At 31.1% G+C, this 21,098-nt stretch overlaps 2 protein-coding genes across 3 annotated transcripts; one reads left to right on the top strand and one right to left on the bottom strand.

The window, feature by feature from the left end:
* The first annotated feature begins 4,053 nt into the window (after positions 1-4,053).
* On the top strand, positions 4,054-12,483 carry LOC113849092 (NADP-specific glutamate dehydrogenase-like). 2 transcript variants are annotated; one of them, XM_027478702.1, is made up of 16 exons: positions 4,054-4,443; positions 4,889-5,531; positions 6,000-6,111; positions 6,216-6,417; positions 7,701-7,787; positions 7,862-7,921; positions 8,014-8,100; positions 8,685-8,756; positions 9,087-9,142; positions 9,254-9,339; positions 9,505-9,595; positions 9,685-9,842; positions 9,936-10,027; positions 10,904-10,984; positions 11,405-11,478; positions 12,022-12,483. In XM_027478702.1, exons 2-16 carry the CDS (start codon positions 4,970-4,972, stop codon positions 12,095-12,097), a joined length of 1,896 nt encoding a protein of 631 aa, XP_027334503.1. In that variant the 5' UTR covers positions 4,054-4,443; positions 4,889-4,969; the 3' UTR covers positions 12,098-12,483. The 2 variants fall into 2 exon arrangements, with proteins under 2 accessions (XP_027334503.1, XP_027334502.1); XM_027478701.1 differs by having other exon boundaries at positions 5,982-6,111.
* Positions 12,484-13,979: 1,496 nt separating this feature from the next.
* LOC113849625 (RWD domain-containing protein 1) lies at positions 13,980-18,681 on the bottom strand. Its single transcript, XM_027479656.1, has 11 exons — positions 18,505-18,681; positions 18,179-18,244; positions 17,991-18,058; positions 17,372-17,405; positions 17,205-17,274; positions 17,002-17,059; positions 16,632-16,760; positions 15,536-15,627; positions 14,945-15,023; positions 14,450-14,528; positions 13,980-14,340 (listed from the first exon to the last, which is right to left on the bottom strand). Exons 1-11 carry the CDS (start codon positions 18,509-18,511, stop codon positions 14,261-14,263), a joined length of 762 nt encoding a protein of 253 aa, XP_027335457.1. The 5' UTR covers positions 18,512-18,681; the 3' UTR covers positions 13,980-14,260.
* Between the last annotated feature and the right edge of the window lie 2,417 nt (positions 18,682-21,098).

Raw genomic sequence — 21,098 nt, 5'->3', positions numbered from 1 at the left:
CGCATTCCACAACAAGTCTAGTTTTGCTTGACATCTTCACCTTGTAAGTGTAATGATTGACAATGTGAAATCTATTTATGGCGTCTTGCACTTGTTCTTTTATTAGGAAGCACTAGCCAACAAATAGTGTTCCAGGTGGATACAATACTATTTCACGATCAAGGACATGGCCAAACTCAGAGTCATGTTCTTGTATTTGAGTGGGAAAGTCTAGAAAATGTGGAGGTGAGTTGTATAATGATAATGGTTGTGATGGTGGAATATTTAGAAGTGGGAGGGAGTCTTCTTCATCATCTTGCTATTGAGATAAGATTTCATCTTCATTCACGCTAAAAGGATCAAAAACTTCGATTAGAAGACCCACAACAACATGTTCTTCAATGAGAGTTTTTTCAAGAGGCTGATAGGATAGAGTTTGTTGAAATAGTTCTGAGGGTATTTCATTGAGGTCCATGAATGGACCAGTTAAAAGTTGTGTGTAGGACTGAGGGTTAGAATTCATATCATATCTCGTGATTGAAGTTGATTTGAATCATGGATGTTGAAGAGTGTCTCGACGTCTTCATCATCGTTCAACTCAACACATGTGTAGTTGCTAACTCCTGGGGCAAGTCTAATTGGGTAACGAAAATGTATGATTATCACCCTTTCATTTGAGTCTTGGTTAAGTTTTGTGTGGATGACTTTCTTGAGCCGTTGTAGAGTCACTCCTCTCTTTAGATGTACTAATTTCGCTAACAGTGAGGTGAACGTGACTCCTTAATTAGGACATTGGTTAATGGCACCATCAGAGTGAACAATGACATAGATTGAAGATATTTTCAGAAGGAGAAGGTTCACAAGAACAAGGAATAAGCTTATAAGGTTGAATGAATAAAATGAACACCTTCTAAGGCTATTTATAATGGTAACGTTAGATTCTCAGTCATTCAATGTTTCACCACGTTTTACGAGTTGATGGTGACCTCTCCATTCACGCAGACCAAGAGATAGTGACTTCTCAGTCATGCAGACTAATGGATGGTGACTTCTCAGTCACACAGACTAAGCTATAGTGACTTCTCCATTCACGCAGACTAATGGATAGTGACTTCTTAAGATTCCAAGGCCACATGTTTTAATTGAAACTTGTATCCATCTTTGTTCTTTGTTTCTCTCTGTCTTTGCTCTCATTACTAAAAATGTTATTCTAGAAGCAAAACAAACACAGGTACGCCTTCATTGGAAGAACGGTAAGTTTTACACATTACCATTATTAACTGAATATGTAAATCAATATTCTACATATAATGTTACTAATTTATTAATAACTGTAGGAAACTGAAAATATGATTTCATCTTTTTGTCATTCAATGCCAGAACTCAGTCCTCTAATTGTTCCTATACTTGAACAACTTGGTTTTGCTGAAGTAGCAAAGCTAAGGCATCTGAAGGTAGATCACGCATTGATAATAGCTTTGGTCGAGAGGTAGACACCTGAAACTCACATATTCCATTTTCTAACAGGGGAGTGCACCATAACCCTAGAGGCTGTTGCACTTCAACTTGTATTAAGAGTTGATGATTTACTAGTCATTGGTCCGACAATGTTTGACTGAGAGGAAATGTGTGACACATATCTTGGTATCGTGCCAGTCAAGGGAGAGTCACTTATTTGTTCTATGCTAAAACTGAAGTGGCTGAGAGACAACATGTTGCCATTACTAGAAGAACCATCTAAAGAAGAAGTTAATGCCCATTGTAGGGCTTATATACTGGGTTTAATTGGAGATGTTTTGATATTTGACAAAACAGACAACAAAGTACATCTTATGTATTTAGCTTTATTAACTAATCTTATAAGAATAAGACGATATAGTTGGGGTTCTGCTTATTTAGCTATGTTGTACAAGGAAATGTGCAGAGCCACAGAAGTTGGTAGCAAAACCATGGGTGGTTGCTCATCACTGTTAATGTCCTGGGCATGGTATCACATGTCATATATTGCGCCAATTTCTAGTAATCCACCAACATACCCTCTCGTGTGCAGATGAAGCGGGGTAAAGTACTAAACTTTTGAAATAAACCTCACAATGATGTTGTAAGGTACAAATCAATGTTTGATCACATTCAAGCTAATCAGGTAACTTTTCATAATTATTTTCTTATCTTTTACACATCATCTTAAGTAACAAAGTTAAATATATTTGTAGTTTTTATGAGCGCTATATCAAGACTTGCAAACATCAATCCCATGAAAGCATATAGAGATGTCCAACTGTGAACTTCATGTACCGCTATCCTATGTTTTGCAATTGTTGAATGACACTAAACAGATAGAGTCAAATTACAGTTTCGTCTCTTCCAAGAAGTCTCTTCTCCACCGAATCATTTGAATGACCTCCACAAAATTGACATAAGAGGAAGACAGGGTGAAAATTGAGTTACAAGACATGCTTAATGGATCAAGATATGGAACAACAGACATTAGCTGACAATAACAAGTCATTCAATGTAAGGCCCATTGTATCACACACAAAAATACATAGAATGGTACATTGTCAATTCCATCTATTTTTTATTTGTGCCACAACTACTACAAGATTCAATGAGGAGCGACTAACAACTAAGAACTACCAACACATTTGAAATCAGTACGACTTCCACACCGTCGTATCACGAGACTGCATCAATTCCTCCGAACATTACGCTAGAAGCAAACATAATTAAGACAAGACATTTGTTTGCAATAACACTGGAGGATTTTTTTACAAATTTATTTAGAGTTGATTTTACAACTCCATCTTCAGCACAAACTTATATGCAGTCTCTTTACTAACTGAATTTTGCTAATGAACCTAGTAATTCATCAAATGCATTCCAACAATTAAACATTCATGATGATCCAAATCTTCCACAAGTTTATCCTGAAATTCCAAAGCAACAACCACAATAACGAAACCCACCACGTTATAGACGTTGTCCTCGTTGTGGAACTGATCATCATTACGGAGATAGTTAATTATTAATATTGTTATGAATTTGTTATCATATTTATTAATGAACTTTGTCTTTATCAATGTTACCTTAGTAAAATAAAAAACGTTAATTTCAAAATATTTGTCTCAATTATAAATAATTAACCTATAATTTAATATTTTATTTACTTTTGAAAAATAAATTTTTTATTTTTAAATAAAATTTATTCAAAATTATAATAGTAAAGTTTTAGAGTTTAGAGTATTAAAAATTATAATATTAAATAATGTCATTTAAAAAAAACTAATTTAATTAAAATAAAATTTTTATTCAAAATATCATTTTATCATACTAATATTTAAAAATATTAAGTCAAAATTACATATTTAAATAAATAAATAAATAGAATAATATTTAATATATTTATTATTCTTTAAGTATAAATAATCTAAGCATTAACATTATTATCTAAAATAATATACTTATTATTTTAATATTTTAATTAATTTTACAAAATTATCTAAAATAATTTAGTTATTATTTAATTATTTTAATTAATTTTTAAAAATTTAATTATTATTTTTAAAAAAAATATTATTTATTATCTTAAATATATCAAATATATTTTAATAAACATTTAAAATTAATATTTTTTTTTCATTTTTAAATAATATAAAAATATAAACATAATTTAAATAATAAAATTTATTTTATTATATATAACTAACAAAATATTTATAAATATTTATGTTAATAAAATATAAATATAATTTAAATAATAATATTTAATTTATTATATAAAAATGTGAAACAAAATTAAAAAAAAGTAACTCAAAATTTGATTCCTAGTTGAATAATTAAAATGGCCTACATTCTATTTGAATTTTTATTTTTATTTTTTATAATATTGTTGTAAAAAACTCCAACACTTTTGTAGTACTTTATTTTCATAAAGGGATTTTTTTTTTTTTTAGTGTTTCATAAAGGGATTTGGGGATAGCGAAAAATATAATACATAAATTAAAAAAACCAAGCTAAAGGATAAAGGGTAATTTATCCTAAAGAAATTAGAAAGATACAAAAGTTTGTTTTCTTCTGGCATCAAATCTCGTTCGTGCCAAGATTGTTTGGTTTGTTTGCATAGTGATGATCACACACAATCCACATCACATCACATCACATACATGATACGTTCATCCTCGTCACTCTTCACTCCTCGTCTTTCCCCCACTTTCGATTTCGTAAAAAACCAAAACCAACAGTCCCTGAAACAATCATTTAAATCGCATACTTAGTTTTCTCCACTTAGCATCATCACCCTACACTCCCTAACCTCCAATTCAAATTAAAGTTTCCTCCTTTTCCATTTCACTGCTGCAATTTTCCCTCTTTCATCTTTCTCCAAACGTGTAGAGTCTCAGATATGTAGATATATGCTTATAATTTTCGCTTTTCAAGTTTGTCACTTTTGTTCAAATTCTCAAGGTATTTTGGCTCACCGATCAAATTCAGGTTCTGGGTATGTCTGCAAATTTAATTATGATTTGTGGCGTTGGAAAAAAAAAACATTTTTTTTTCTCCATCGCTTGCTGAAGATTGGGAGTTTTAATGGGTGCTAGCTAAATCTTGGGCTGAGGGAAGTTTTGAGGGATTTTGTTCAATTGCTATGCTATTTCGTTTGAGCACTAGAATTGTTATTCATGTGTGGGATTTGTTTTTTTTTATTGTGGTTTTGAAGAACTGAAGACTGTTCTAGACACCGTTCTTCTAATTTCTAGTGGAGTGGAAGGTTGGTTTATGCCTTGTGTGTCTAAAGTTACTTATTCCAACTCAAGTCAAGCAATTTTGTGAAGCTGAATTGTCCAGATGTCACAAACAAACTTTTATCGTGTAAATGAGTTTGATTGTTTGGTTGATTAACTCTGAATAGGTAAATTGGTGGTTCAGTCAGTGTGTTTGTCTTGACAGAAGTCAAAGCATTTTAGATTAGTGGAGAGGGCTGTCATGCTGAATGTTGTTGCCAACAAGTGGAGTAGGAATTAATTCCTCGATGGATGATATGAATTTGATTCAGCAAACCCAGAGACATCACTTGGTCGTGAGAGAGATTGGTGAAGAGATTGATCTAGAAATTGGACCTGGGGAGGATGATCCTTCATTTGGTAGCCCTACTCTAATTGGCGCGCCAATGCGGGAATCTTCTGCAGAAGAACATGGTGAGAGCAAGCAGATGGGGATGGTTTCTCAGCTTCCAAACAATGAGCAAGATATGTCGAAGACCCAACCGGTGAAAAGAAAGAAAAAGGTTGTTAAAAGATGGAGAGAGGAATGGGCAGACACCTATAAATGGGCTTACCTTGATTTGAAAGATGGGACTCCAAGGATTTTCTGCTCTGTCTGCAGGGAGTATGGCCGGAAGCATAGAAGAAATCCTTATGGGAATGAGGGCAGTCGTAATATGCAGATGAGTGCCCTGGAAGAACACAATAATAGTTTGCTTCATAAAGAGGCTCTCCGTCTTCAAATGGCCTCCAAAGAAAAAAGTGTGGTCGACAAACCCACTTATGTAAAAGGTTAGCCATCTCAGCATGCTATAATAACTGACATACAACCATTTTACTTGTTTCCCTCACTGATTTAATGCCTGCTATGAATATTTTTGTTTCTGTGGCATACCCACTTTTAAATGCGTTATGTATAGACTGCCATCTATTTTCACAGTATAGATTGTATCTGTATTTGTTTATTGTTGCTGCTATATTCTTGGCAGTTGAAGTGCATCATATGTATTCTAATCTGTTAGTTAAGCTTCAGATTATCATTACTATAGCAAATTTCAGCTCATTTCTCTAATTCTGTGTGATAGAATTTCATATATTTTTACATTTTACATCAATTTCTTCAAATGAGTATATGTTTGTTATCTATGCACTAAATAATACGTGGAAATGATAAGAGGTCTTCTTCGTTCTTATAAAAATGCTAACATTCTGGGATACTGTCTGATAATTCTATAATTGAAGTTGCCATGTCAAAAACGGCGGGATCAATTCTTGAAGCTACACTAAAAATGGATCCTCATGAGCTTGAATTCATTCAGGCAGTCCAGGAGGCTGTTCAAGCTCTTGAAAGAGTCATAGCAAAAAATTCTCAGTGAGTTTTATTCAAATGGTTAATGATTATATATTATTTATCTACAAATCACAAAGCCAGTGCTTTAGTGTTGGATGCATCTCATTGATATTTTCATGTTTCAGTTATGTTAACATCATGGAGCGCTTGTTGGAACCTGAAAGAATGATTATTTTTCGAGTTTCATGGGTGGATGATAGGGGTGAGACACATGTTAATCGGGGCTTTAGGGTACAATTTAACCAGTCAATGGGTCCATGTAGGGGTGGTATACGTTTTCATCCATCAATGAATTTAAGTATTGCCAAATTCCTTGGTTTTGAACAGGTATTATGGGTATCTTCGGTATTCATACATGACATTTTTTCCTAGAACTAATGACATTTTTGGTATCTTTTTATTCTGTCACGTTTTTGTCTATGACTTGGAAGCCTATATGCTTTTCTTTAAGCCTTTAGGCTATCTGTTGACCACAAAAATGCGCTGCATGTGTGAAAGATTTCTTTCTTTTTCTTGGGGGCGAACTTTAAGACTTTGTTTGCGAGTTTCAAGGGTGAGGAAAGGAAAGAATTTGAAAGTAAGGGAGGAGGAAAGAGGGTTAATACAAGACCTCTTAAATTGGGAGAACTTAAAAACATGAGATTAAGAGGATTTTTTATGGTTTATAAATCCTTGTCTTCTCATCTAAAAACTCTCAAACAAGGATAACTATCACATAAGTTTTTCTCATTCCCCCCAAAAACCAATTCCCAAACAAAGCCTAAGTTATAACTCTTAACCCCTTATGTTTGGTTGTAAGTTATACACTTTTTACATTTCATCACGAGAGTGGTAGAACCACCTTTTTCTTTTAATATTATATTTTTACATCAAGATCAGGGCTGTATTTCAGAGTCTTTTTTCTGTTTTTAGAAAGAGGATAAACTTGTGAACAGATGTTAGGATAAATTAGCAAACACATGTGCTTGCACATATACATGTTCACACAGAATTGAAGAAGCGGGTTGAAAAAACAGAACAGGGAGAGAGTGAGAGAATAAGTGCCAGAAAGATAATAAATGAAAATGATGAGAGTATACCATGGAATAAGGAGGGGGCAGGGTAAAAGTTGGAGTTCTTTTAAATACTCTGTTATGGTGGCTTTTGGGATGTGGATATCTTAGAACATATGTCTAGGATTTCTGGGCACCTATTATATCAGCATAAGATGCATGTGTTTGATTTCGAATATGTATTTTTACACACGCGTTATGTATGCGTGTATATATACACTTGATAAGCAGACCTTCAACGTTCATGTCTTCCAATCATGGAAAAAAAATGTGAAACTCAATACTCAATGCCATATTTCTAAAAAGATTATAATATAAAGATTATGGTGATCATTAAAATATTTCTAAGATGCCTAGATCTTGTGCAGTCTACCTACATGACGTGAGAAAATATAATGATTGGGACAGAAAACCTTTATTTGCTCAAAATACTAATTATACTAGTAATAAGGTCTTAATTTGGTTGAGTAATATAATACTAAAGATTTAAAGCTTTATTTGTTCATATTCCATGATGCATATCTGTATTTGATCACTTTATACAACACTTCCCTGCAGACTTTAAAGAATGCCTTATCACCATATAAACTAGGAGGAGCAGCAGGGGGAAGTGATTTTGATCCAAAAGGAAAAAGTGATAATGAGGCGAGTTTTTAACTTACTCTATCTCTACTTGAGTGCTTTTATAGGTACTAAATATTACTTTGAAAAGCTGGCAGATTATGCGATTTTGCCAAAGTTTCATGAGTGAGATGTATCGCTACCTGGGTCCCGACAAGGTAACTCAAAGCAGATTCTTTTTCTGCATCTTTTAACCTATTCACATTAAGGGCCTGTTTTACTTATTATTCTTGTGATGGATGCCTATTAGGACCTTCCATCAGAGGAAATGGGTGTTGGTACTCGAGAAATGGGGTATCTTTTTGGACAATATAGACGTCTAGCTGGTCATTTTCAGGTAATTTTGATATTCTTAAATCTTAACTAATTATTTGGTGGAAATACTAATATTTTATCTTTTTTCGTTATATGCTTCCCCCTTTACATCTCAGTTCTGAATATTGCAGACTTAATGCACTTTATGTAATAACATCAATAGAATAAATCCCAATGGCCAAAGAAAAAAGGATTAGGTAGTGCAAACGCATGACATCTTGTATTTTCAAACTTATGTTAAGCATTATTGTCTACATATTTTGTGATGTTGGTAATTTCTTTTAATCTTTAATTTATCTCTTTTAAAGTACAATTATGTCAATTTGCTTTAACAACATGAGGAAAAAGTGGGAGTATGGGGCCCACCTAGCAGGATAAACTTGGCTGTTGCTTGCTGATATTTTTGCGTCCATGGGCTTGGGGATCATTGCTTTACTTTGCACAATGCATATTTCACACAATATGCATTGTATATAGTGCAGTCTGTAACATATCAGTTTAGGAACATGAAATTTTGAGGTAATGATTATGTAGGCATTGTGGCAGAAAGGACAATTAGGGTTTTTTCTGTTGGTTATTTTTCATATTTATGCCTTATTTATGCAGGGAAGCTTTACAGGGCCAAGGATATTTTGGTCTGGTTCCAGTCTTCGACCTGAAGCTACTGGCTATGGGCTGGTAATTTCAACTTTTCATTCTTACTCCCTGTGGACATATGGTGAGATGAGAAAATATGAGTGATTATGCATGAAATAACGTTCCATTTTCTTTCCCTATTTTTGGTATTTCTCCATGAGATATTCTGTTATGCAGTATGTCATTTCAATTTCTTGTCCAGCCCTTTAATAAAAAAGAAGAGTAATCTCTAGATTTATTGCCAACTCATCATTTCATGACAAAGTGCATGTATCATACACATCCATTGTTACCCAGAAGATCATCGTAAAACGTTCTGTGCATCTATAGTTCCAAGTTAAAAATTTTAATAAGTTTGTCATGCCTCTGCAGGTTTTCTTTGCCCAGCTTTTGCTTTCTGACATGAATAAAGAACTTAAAGGATTAAGGTTTCTATTATAATTTAGACCATTTCATAAGCATTGTTGCTACTTGCTACCAATTCATTCATTGCACATTCATGATCTTGGGATACTCTTCTAATTTATTATTTCCTGTAGATGTGTTGTGAGTGGTTCTGGAAAGATTGCAATGCATGTTTTAGAGAAGTTAGTTGCTTATGGTGCTCTTCCCATTTCAGTATCAGGTAATTCTAGAAAGAGTGAAAATTTGTGTTTTTTTTTTTTATAATCTTAATCTTAAGAATAGTAGTAATTAAAACTAGGATTCTCATATAATTTTGAGTACCTTCATATATCCTGGTCTTTTCGAGGAGTATACCGGTTTTTTTTTTAACAAAAGCATTTGTCAGATTCTAGAGGATATTTGGTTGATGAGGATGGATTTGACTACATGAAAATATCATTTTTGAGAGACATCAAAGCTCAACAAAGAAGTTTGCGGTTTGTATAACTTCTGTCATCTGTTTATACTTTGTGCTTCCTATTGTATAAAATTTTATGGTCCTTGTTCATAAATTGCCAATATATAGAGACTATTCAAAGACCTATGCTCGGTCCAAATATTATGATGAAGCAAAACCCTGGAGTGAAAGGTGTGATCTTGCATTTGCTTGTGCTTCACAGAATGAAATTGATCAAACTGATGCCATTAATTTGGTTAATTCAGGTTGCCGTATACTCGTAGAAGGTAGTTGTTCTTGCAAGATGCTGTGTATATATACATATTCCTCCTTTTCTCATATATATTAATGGTAGTGACATTTTAATTTTTTAATCCTAGGTTCAAACATGCCTTGTACCCCTGAGGCAGTTCAGGTTCTGAGGAAAGCTAGTGTTCTTGTGGCTCCAGCAATGGCTGCTGGGGCTGGAGGGGTGAGATTTTTACTTTATTTTTCCTATGTATATTGTGCACACATTGCCACTGTAACATGAACAAACTGAAAATTTTATCCACCATATCTGCGAATTTTGATGCATAGTTAGTTCTGCATTATATTTTGTTTATTAGGTATCAGTTGGCATGGAGACAGAGACAAATGGAAAAAGAGATGTAGTAGTTTCCTTATTTTGGGTCCTTGTGTGTTGAATTTAACCTCATTTTCCTTTGCCTCAATTTCCCCCCATATTTCAGGCATTGAATTCATTGTTTAATGAATACTTTGCTGATGTATTTGGTCTTCATTAGATGCTAATATTTACTGGGTCCGTGGTAAATTGACGAGTGCAAGCATTGGCCCAATGATAAGTTTTTTGGTCAACCGATGGTTATTGGTTCTAGTCACGGAAACACTCTTGCTGCCCATGAGAGAGAGTTTGTGTACATCTGACCTTCTTCAGCCCCTACAATGATGAGAGCTTTGTGCACTCCCACACTATTGTACTTGTTAAAATAATGCCATCATTAACCGAAAGGTTTCATTTGATGATGATTTAATTGCTTCTAATTATATAAATTCATTGGGTTAGCACTCAGCAATGCGTTGATGTCTTTATGCTATGGTATCACGCAAAACAACTAAATAGATAGAAACCATTAGAATCTCTAGTTAAGCCTTGCCAGGATAGGCTTATTTAAACATTTATCATTTCGCAATGTAAAAATTCAAATTGGAACTATGATCATAGGCTTATGTCAGATTGATTAGCATCAGTTAATTGATCTTCTGTTTAACTTATGGCAGATTCTGCATCATCATTAGACTCATTTGGATGGACCTTCCTTTAATTTTCTTTTTTCCTTGCTTGTAGGTTGTGGCTGGAGAACTTGAATTGAATCATGAATGCAGTTTGATGCACTGGTCGCCAGAGGATTTTGAATCTAAATTGCAGGTAGTTTTTTGAAACCAATTGCTCTTACTAATCATATAGTTTGCCTTTTAAGAATTGTAAATGGTTGCTAGGTTTTTTTATTAACTAGTTGTACTCCATTTTCTTTTTGACTCTTTTTCGTATTCAAATTGAGTCAAACTTGTATTCTTTCACATTATTTGAAAAGAAATGTACAATTTCCATAAATTATGTTTATTGTGTGCAGAGGAATACAATATAAAGTGTATGTCTGTGCCTGTATTTGTGGTTTTCTTCTCTTTTTTTCCTGGTGTGGTGGGGTTGATAATTTTTAGGTACGGCTGTGGAAACTGACAGTTACTCATGTTTAATTATTTTTTCTTTCGTACTTTGGTAGGTATCATCATCCGCATACTGTTTTATACCAACTTCTGTCTTTAAATTTGCTGTTACTTTGGGCAGGAAGCAATGAAACAGACTTATCAGAGAGCTATCAAAGCTGCAACTGATTTTGGTTATCAAAAAGAAGACCCTGAGTAAGTGCTTTCTTCCTCAACATTGCAAGGCATCCAAATTTTTTAGTTCTCCTCTTCTCCCGCTTTCAGTTTGCTGTCCTCCCTCAAAACCATATATATGATTTTCCTGTGATGATGTCTTCATGTTCTGAGCTCATTTTGAAGAATTATAGTGATCATGAATTCATGATACTGATTCTTATACGAGCAATTGCAAAGAAAATCATACTTTTACTGTCTTAAAAGCTGTTAATCAGCTATATATCTTATTAAAAAGACAATTGACCAGATTTATTCTACAAACAAGATAGTGTGTTGGCATTTGTGAGAAAATTTTTTCAATTATTAAAAAAAATAAAATTAAAATGCCTTTTTTATTTATCCTTGTATTAACTTTTGATCTAATAAATAAACACATTCTTGGGTAACCAGTCATCAGAATGGCAAGTGTAGGTTCTGGTGGGTGCAATTCCCTTGCAATGGATTTGTTTGAATGATCCTTAATCATGAAATGTCTTTTTTCTAATATGTCGCTTAGTTAATATTGTATGCTTGTTATGTCAGGGCTCTGGTACATGGAGCAGTCATCTCTGCCTTTCTAACCATTGCTCAAGCTATGACTGATCAGGGTTCTGTATAGAAGTTGATATTGCAAAGTTTTGAATGCATCCAAATACTGATATTTACCAGTACGGTTGAAAATCTGCATTCACTATATAGTTTCGAGCCAAGGATCAATGCTGAAACCAGAGTGTCAATGAAAAGATGTCACAATATTGTCAAAGCATATTTCCTTGTATAATATGCAATATAAGAATTTAGACTTAGAAAAGAAAAATATTTAGAGGAAAGATTTTAGTTTCATAATAGAAAGGGCATCATGATTATAGCCAAGAAAAAGGAGAAATTGTCCTTGGCTTATTAAACCCAGCTTGATGCTTGTTCCAAACTGAGAAATATTTGGATGTTGAGATTAGAAATAAAAGTTTAGCATCTAAACTGAATATCCTTATTGTTTAGAAGTCTTCCCTCAAAAGATCCTGTAAATGGTATGTATTTCAATATTTTTTAGACCTCCAAATTACGCTTACGGTTTTTCTAATATAAGTCAAGAATTTTTTTATGAAGTATAAAATATATCTCGTTCAATGCTTTTAGTTACTTAAAACCATAAGTATTGAATATTTTTATATGTCGAATAAATGTTTTTCAATATTTTTTTCTTAATTGGTGTGTATGAATACATTAAAAAATTGAACTTAAGTAACCAATCATGTTATTAAATACATGGATTGTATCTTTTAAGGGCATCGTTTGCTCTCCTTCTATTCTTAGCAATCGTTTTTGCAGGTAAATTTGAAGTATTATTATTAGGTTTTTCTACATTAGCAGACAATTCCCAAATTTAAGTGCTGCCCAAGATCTTTAGTCTATCTAAAATTTCACTCACTTCCTAATTGCTCGACTAGAATTACAAAATCTTTTAATTTAGTTTATATTATATGCGAATTCTCTCAATCGATACTCGATTTACTGCATTTTTATTTAACTCTTGACGATCAATTCACACGAATTCTTATACCCTGAAAATGAGGTTGAATGACAGCAATTTATTTTTACTGTGAAGAAAGAATTTAGAAACACAGAGAGACAAAAACAATCAAGCTCATACCATAATTAACGAATCTTTTCTCCTTTTTTTCGGTTTTCTAATTTGTTAACGTATTTAATAATATTTAAAAACTAAAATGTTGAAAATTGAGATATTTAAAAAAAAAATGCGATGGAAAAAAAAAATCTCATTCTCGCAAGTACTGCATACTATTTCTCCAAAACACATTTATTTCATGGGTTAATAAGATTAGTTTCAGTCTCAGCACATATTACCATCCTTGATAGTAATTAATCAAAAGATTTTATACTTTTAATGTAAGTATAAAAACGTCTGTCACAATATTATTATTTTCTTCTCACTTGTCATGTGTTCTCATGTTAATGGAATTGACAATAATTAACATCAGAACTAATTTGAATGACAAATAATATTTTCAAAGACTTAGCAACATTTTCTTTATAACTGTTCATGTTGGTTGATAACAACTTAGGCTCCTTGAAATTCTTAAGGGGGGTTAACAACTTTTTTTCTTTCAACTTTTATGAGTTCAGTACCGAATCCAAAATGAGTTATTACATGTTGGTTGATAACAACTTTTATACGATTTCGTAAATGTCAACCTTTAAAGTTGAATTCAAATATTTATAAATAGTAATTTTTTTATTAAAAAAAATATAACATTTATTACTCTTATATTCTCAGTATACTAACTAATTTCCTTTCTAAAAAAATTTACTAACTTTAATTGCTTTTTCAGTTAAGATTAACATTTTCCTTAATTACATGTGAATGGCATAAATTTAAAAGCCGCGTATTAAATGAAGACCATCAAATTCATAAAAGGTCAAAAGGGCAGAAGAGTATTCTTAGTTTCTTACAGGACGCTACTACATAGATACACACAGTGAAACAAATTCATCTTATTTATTATACTTCAAACTGAGTTATATAGTTGTTTTATCCATAAGAAACTCCTTTCATACAATTCATGGATGCGACTGCTGAAAAAGTATTTCTTTTATATCAAAGTGTTTAGGTGAAATACAATGTCGCATATCAAACGCTTCTACATTTTACCTTCGATTACATCATAAAACCAAATCCTCCTGTCCTAGAAAGGATGACATAAACTCCCTCACTCAGCGAGGCAAACTGTAAATCTCTGCCGGATAATGCTGCATTCGCACTTTATCTAGCTCTCGTGCCAGACTCTACAAATGGATTAGATTTTTCAGACAAGTAGTGATCAAGCATATCCTCTTCATCATCTGCCATGACACATGAAACATGTATTTTATCATTATTTACAAATAAGAAAACATTTGTTCAAAGAAATGACATGCGTGTGTAGACACGCACATAAACATAAACACAGACCTTCAAAATTGTCATCATCAAAGTCAATATCATCCTCGTCCTCCCCATCAGATTCCTCAGCGACAGCAGCTGCACCTTTCTGTACACAAACCAAAAACAGGGCCCAAAAATCAAGATTGCAGTTAATTATGAAGTATTTTACGTGAGATTCATTTATAGGGGGTCAACATTGTATAGTCTTGTTAGGAAGTGAAGTAGAGACTACTGGGCCACTTCAGAGAAATTTTACAGCCCAGGGGTCCTTTCTAATAATTAGCTCAACATTTAATGTCTCATCTTGGGGGCAACATGGAATTTTACAGCCCACGGGACCTTTCTCAGACATTATTAATTGCACGTAGTGGTTTCTTTTTAATCAAATATGAAACAATTTATGGTTCAACAACATCTATCTTAATTGCAAGCAGTAAATTGTATGCTTAAATTGTAGAACATTTAACACAAAATATTAATTTAAGGCATCAAGTTATAACTATAGTAAGGATAGCAGAGTACCGCTCTTCCACTTTCAAACCACTGTCTACCAGATAGCTTCTTTTCCTTGGGAGCTGTGAGGGCAGACTCGGGCATTAGCCTGAAATTAGGACAAATTGTTTCGGCATTAAAAGGGACTTGTTACTTCAGGCTATTAAACTTTACAGTTACTTGTTAGAGATTGACTAATATTTTTAAAATATCACCCAATTCTATTACATTATTTGTTGCTAAGAGGAATACTAGCAATACATTCTTGCTAACACATCTCTTGTGATTGGTCAATATTTTAAAAAGTCAGTAGATTTTAAAAAATATCAATTTATGAGACAAACACTTGGATTTTTTTAAAAATGGACCAATCACATGAGTGTTCAAAAGAGTGTTTCTAAATTTCTCATTATTGTAATGCCACATTCCAAATTTACGACCCCCCTTTTGTATCTATTTTCTACCTGCCAGGCATATGCTTTTAAAGCCTCTACCCCCATTGATAAACACGTCACACATGGGGATTCATCAGTCCACAGGAAACCTTTGTATTTTAAAATTGTAGATACAAAGAGATTTAGAAATGTGTACCATAGAATAAGACAACTACAAGGGGCTTACTTGGCTCGTTCCAGTGCTAGTTCAGCTTCAAACCTTTCTCTCCATGCCAAAAATGTTTCAACAGTAACTGGTTCCCCATGGGGTATCACTATCTAAAAATGTTGGATCGATAAAAAATTGTCAGGCAACTTTTTCAACAGTCAACACAACTTCAGAGGCAAGTGTATAAAATAATAAAAAGAAATATTACATTAGAAAAAACATCTTCATCTTAAAATGAAGACCAGGTAAGAAAATCAGAACATAGGCAAACCACCACTACTATCTTTACTAATACGATTATTATGAACTAATGGATCATCCTTTAAAACATTAAAAATTTAAAACAGATAACAAGTAATTATACATAAAAATGAATGTATAGTCTATAAGGTAATCTACCATGTGCAGTCTAGTGGAAAAACTTTTGTAAGACATAAAAAAAGAGGGAGTCTGATAATAAAACATTTAACATGTAGGAATAATAATCATTAAGAGTTGTTATTTAACTGAATATATTATAGAGAATAATTTCTTCAAATGTTTACTTTCCTTCAAAGTAAAAAAATTATAGCATGTTTTTGGACTTTGATCATATCAGTGCTGTTATTAAATATGTCTATGTTGACTACCACCCTTCCATAATTGTCCCCACTTTTACATGCTGCCCAAGATGTACAAGCATATATTTTCTCCTTTCAAGCAGCCAAACTTTGTTCCTTCCATATATACAAGCACTGAATACCTACATCTTCTGAAAAATCTCTGCTAAACAACGTTCCAGTAAATGAAAATGTCAGCAGCTAGCACTGACCTAGTGACCTTTGATAAGCTGCACTTTGGTATCCACATTTTTTTCCATGTTGAACAGAAGCTACACTGAGTAGCATTTACTAAATGCACATATTTTAGCTTTCTGATACAGTTCCATACACACGCTAAATATACATACCCATATTGAATACTATCAGATTCCAATAGTTCCACTGTGTGCACTTAGTTACTAGCAAATGTTCAGTAATTTAAAAATATATATATATATATATCCTTGTAATGTAGAAGGCACTTAACTAACCAAAACTCTTTAAAAAATTCTTAAAATAGAAGACAGTCTTACATCATCTTTGGCAGCCTCTTCTGCTTCAGCACTCCCACCAGCAGAGTCTTCACCAAACCGGTCAGCCAACCACTCTTTAGCTGAGGTAACAAGTGTGTATATCATAGCCATACCAAGATTTTCAGATGCCTGTGGAACACAGGTTTTGTATCAAAATTTCCATAACCTGACAAATATCCACAACAAATCTAGAGTTCCACAACCATCAGCCATTGTGCACATTTAAAAACAGATATAACAACTGGAAACATTAAATTCAGAATGGCATTAAGGTGATGTCTTTCAATATGGATGACAACCAGTGCACAGATAGCAAAAAGACCAGATCTGTCCAAACATTAAACAGTAAAACTGCATCGTAAAAGACCACCTCTTGTTGTAGTTTTTCTTTCAAAATCTTTAAATCTTCGGCAGGTATTCCTTGCAAACTGTTGAGTATGGGTTAAATATAGCAAAAGCATCTTAATGTTAGTGAATAATAATGAAAATAAATAAACATATGTAGTGCACTTGACGTTAACTGGACAGATAGACAAAAATATAAAAGACTAGATTATTATGATAGCAATAGACCTTTTCACATTCAAAAGTGGAGGTTCATCAGGATATCTTTCTGTGTGTGTGAAGATTAAAGCCAGTTGAGCTGCAAAAAGAAAATATCAACCACGTACTTTGTTTATTATGCATCAGAATATTATATGTAGAAAAATAAGTAAATAATCTCCAATAGTAAAATAAACCTGGATTAGTGATTAACCCATCTTCCTCATCATCCTGTAAAAATGAATAACATTCAGATAAATATAATAGCAACTCTCTGTCAAATTATCTGAAGTGGAAGACATCTCAGTTGCCTATGTACATTGAATAAATCAAAGGAAGAGGAAAAGTAATAGAAAATCTTGGAAAAAACCCAACTTCTAAATCTTCTAAGGCTCAAACTCCAGCAAACTGTGCTCAACAAGATATTTTACAGCAAAAAACACATTAATATTATTCCAAATCATTTAGTAGCGTTTCAGAACATCACATACAAGAAGAAAATGTTCTGCTCTAACTTTCAATAATAGAAATTTTTTTATTAAATAAGAAAAACAAAAGTAAACTACTAATCAAAATATATGGATTACAATAACATTAACACAAATTGACTTCTCAGTAAAATAAGCTGCATTAGAGCAACAGTCATAATTATCCGTGCCACAAACTTCAACAACAAAAGTACTTTCAACTCGGCAAGGTCAGCTATATGGATAAAATAGCCCCACTGTCTGACGAGTAAACAAACTCTTCAGACAAAAAACAATAATAAAAAAGTATAACATGAGAAACTGCACTACAAGAATGAGGAACATTTACCTGTGAAGCAACTTTTATTTGAAAGCACCGATTGGAAGTACTTAGGCCACTTTCACCCGAATGTATTTCTACCATGAAATTACAAACAAAAAATTAAACCCTAATTTCGCAGTGGGAAAATCAAATGAGAAGCAAATTAGCACGCACAACGCATACGCAATAAAATGACGTAAAGAAATATAGTAAACCTTTGAAATCATCCATAAGTATAGCTTCTAATGCTTCAATCTCCATATCTTGTTCTTGTTTGTAGTCTGCATAATACACATGGTCAAATAAGGCTTAATTAAGTAAACCAGTAGTTACAACACTTTTGGTAATTTATGCACTGTCCAAACACAATCCATTCGATGCTTTTTCATATATCGTCAAAATTTTGATAAAAATATCGAAGAATCGCATCGCTAAACAGCAACATTTGGGTGAAAATAAGTTTGCAACCAAAACCACGGAATATGATAAATCTGCAAATGATGGTATAAGGGGAAAATAGAAGATGAGAATGAATGAGTACCAGCCATGGTTGAAAGTCAATTGGGAGATGCGTGTGAAGTGAGATGTGTAGAGAGAGAGAGAGGTGTCACGGCACCATTACAAGGGTAGGGTGCAGCTAGCTCAAACAAGACCTAATCACTGAAACACTTTCTCTTAAAACGGTCCGTTTTAACAAGCAATTCCAGACACGAGTAGTAATAAGATCCGACCTCTTTTTCTTTTTAGTTTTAAAATAATATGTATTTATTTAATTCTTTAAAATGATAATTTAATTTTTTTCTTATTTATAAAAAATAATTGTCAATGTTTTTTAAGTCTAAGATATAAATAATAAATATTTATTTTTAAATATATTATTTATTATATTTTTATTTATCAAAAATTATTTGTGTTAATATAATACTTATTATATATACATATAAGATATTAATTAATATTGTAAATATTTATGAAATAAAGTATCAATTTATGACATATAATTAAATTCTTATTTTTTTATATAAATACAATTACAAGTCGTATAATAAATTTATTAAAATAAAGCATAAATAATTTATGAGTCTAAATTATTTTTTGAGCTCTTTTAAATAAATTTATTACTGTATGTTTCTCTTTATTGTTTGTTAAGGATTTTTTTAAATTAGAAATATATAACAAATTGTTTAGGTCTACATAAGTAATGTGGAAAATTAATATTAGTTTTTATTGATATTAATATTTGTTGTTTGTAAAAAATAATAATCAAATTAAATATTAGTCTTTTAAGTATGTTGTCTATGGTTCAATAGTCAATAGTAAATTATTACGTTTTGTTTGAACAAATTTACATTCAACCTTATTAGACTTATCTTATGCAACAAGTATTTAAATAATTTTTTTAAAAAATATATAACATATGTAATAATTATGAAGTTTTTAAACTCTCATTAAAATGAATGAATCTTTTTTTAAAAATTATATTTTTTTTTCTTTTTAAATAAGACAATTTTAAAATACAAATTATACTTTTATCTATTATAACTTAAAAAATAATAATAATACATATTAAGTTATTATTAATCCAATTTACATATGTAATCAATATTTTTAAAAATCGTGTTATAACACTTAAAAAATATACTTAATATAATTAAATATTTTATTAATATTTAATATATTATTATTGAAAATTAATAATATTATCAAATTGTTCATATTCTATTAAAGACACATTAAGTTATAAATTATATTATATAACAAAATATATATATATATATATATTAATATTATTATTATTAAATTGAAGTAGTTAATAGTAATGTTTTTGTTTTTGTTTTTTAAGGACAATGACTATTTTTACATTTAAAAAAAATTCAAAAAATAAATATAACTTCTTTAAAATACTAATGAAAGGTAATTTTAAGTGTGAAATTATTATTATTATTTTTAAAGCAAAGCAAAAATATTTTTTAAGAATTTATCCGGTGAATATGACTTCACAAGTGTGGATCATAAAACTACAAATTGAAAAGAAAAAAAATTATAAAATTAATTATTTAATAACTAAGTTAATATTTGATATATCAATTATAATAATATTCAAAACTATTAATATTTTAATTTAGAATCTTATAAAGCATTTAATATTTTAAATAATTTATTGGTAAACTAATATTATTAATGTAATGCATTAAATACTTCATATTTAATGTATTTTAATTAAAATAAAAAATAATTTTTTATTCTTATAAATACTTTTTTAGTTTGTATACAAACTAACTTTATATATTTTTTTTAGTGATTTTTTTTAAATGGAATAAAATTATTAAGTGTTAATATGATAATTTTAATTTTTTATATAAAGAACAATGATAGCAACATAATTATTATTATTAATTAATTTTTATTAAAAAATTAATAAATAAATATTAATTTACATGTAAGAAAAGAGAAATTTTCATTACTTTTGCGGTTTAACACTCTTTATATTCGCTTACATGAAAATGACTTAAATATCATGTGAATGATCTATATGAAGTCAACGTTTTTCTTCATTTTGTATCCATGACCTTTGTGTGTTTGATTTTAACATCTTCATCCCACCTTCAATTTCGTTAAAATTTACAAACTCCTTATTTACCCTTTTGTTTAAGTTGACTTTCTCAATTTTAAAAATATCTTAAATTTCAAACATTGTTATATATTTTTAATATTTTTTTAAAGCTACTCACTCAAAAACTCATATTTTTTACAAATTCATCATAATTACTTTTAACAATAAATTAATTGACAACTTATCATTTCAACAAATTTTAACTAATTTTAAATTGCATAAAATAAATAAATAATTTATCTATATATAATCTTAATTAATTTATTTATTTTGTAAATTATTATAACCTATTGGCACACATTTAATTCAATATCCTGTATACCATTTTCAAAATTAACCATAAACTGTGTTAAATATTTAAGTTCAAATCATGATAATGTTTAACTAAACATTCGATTAACAATGTATGAGTTTTTTTTTTTCACAACACACACATGCTATATATATCTTAATTTTCTTTTTAAATAGTTTTCATCATTGACTTTGATCTCTACATTTTCTTTATTTTTCAACTTTACAAA

The sequence above is a fragment of the Abrus precatorius genome, unplaced genomic scaffold (genome assembly GCF_003935025.1).
Source record: "Abrus precatorius isolate BTA unplaced genomic scaffold, Abrus_2018 Scaffold9, whole genome shotgun sequence".
NCBI lineage: Eukaryota > Viridiplantae > Streptophyta > Magnoliopsida > Fabales > Fabaceae > Abrus > Abrus precatorius.
This window is presented reverse-complemented; position numbering and strand designations above follow the sequence as displayed.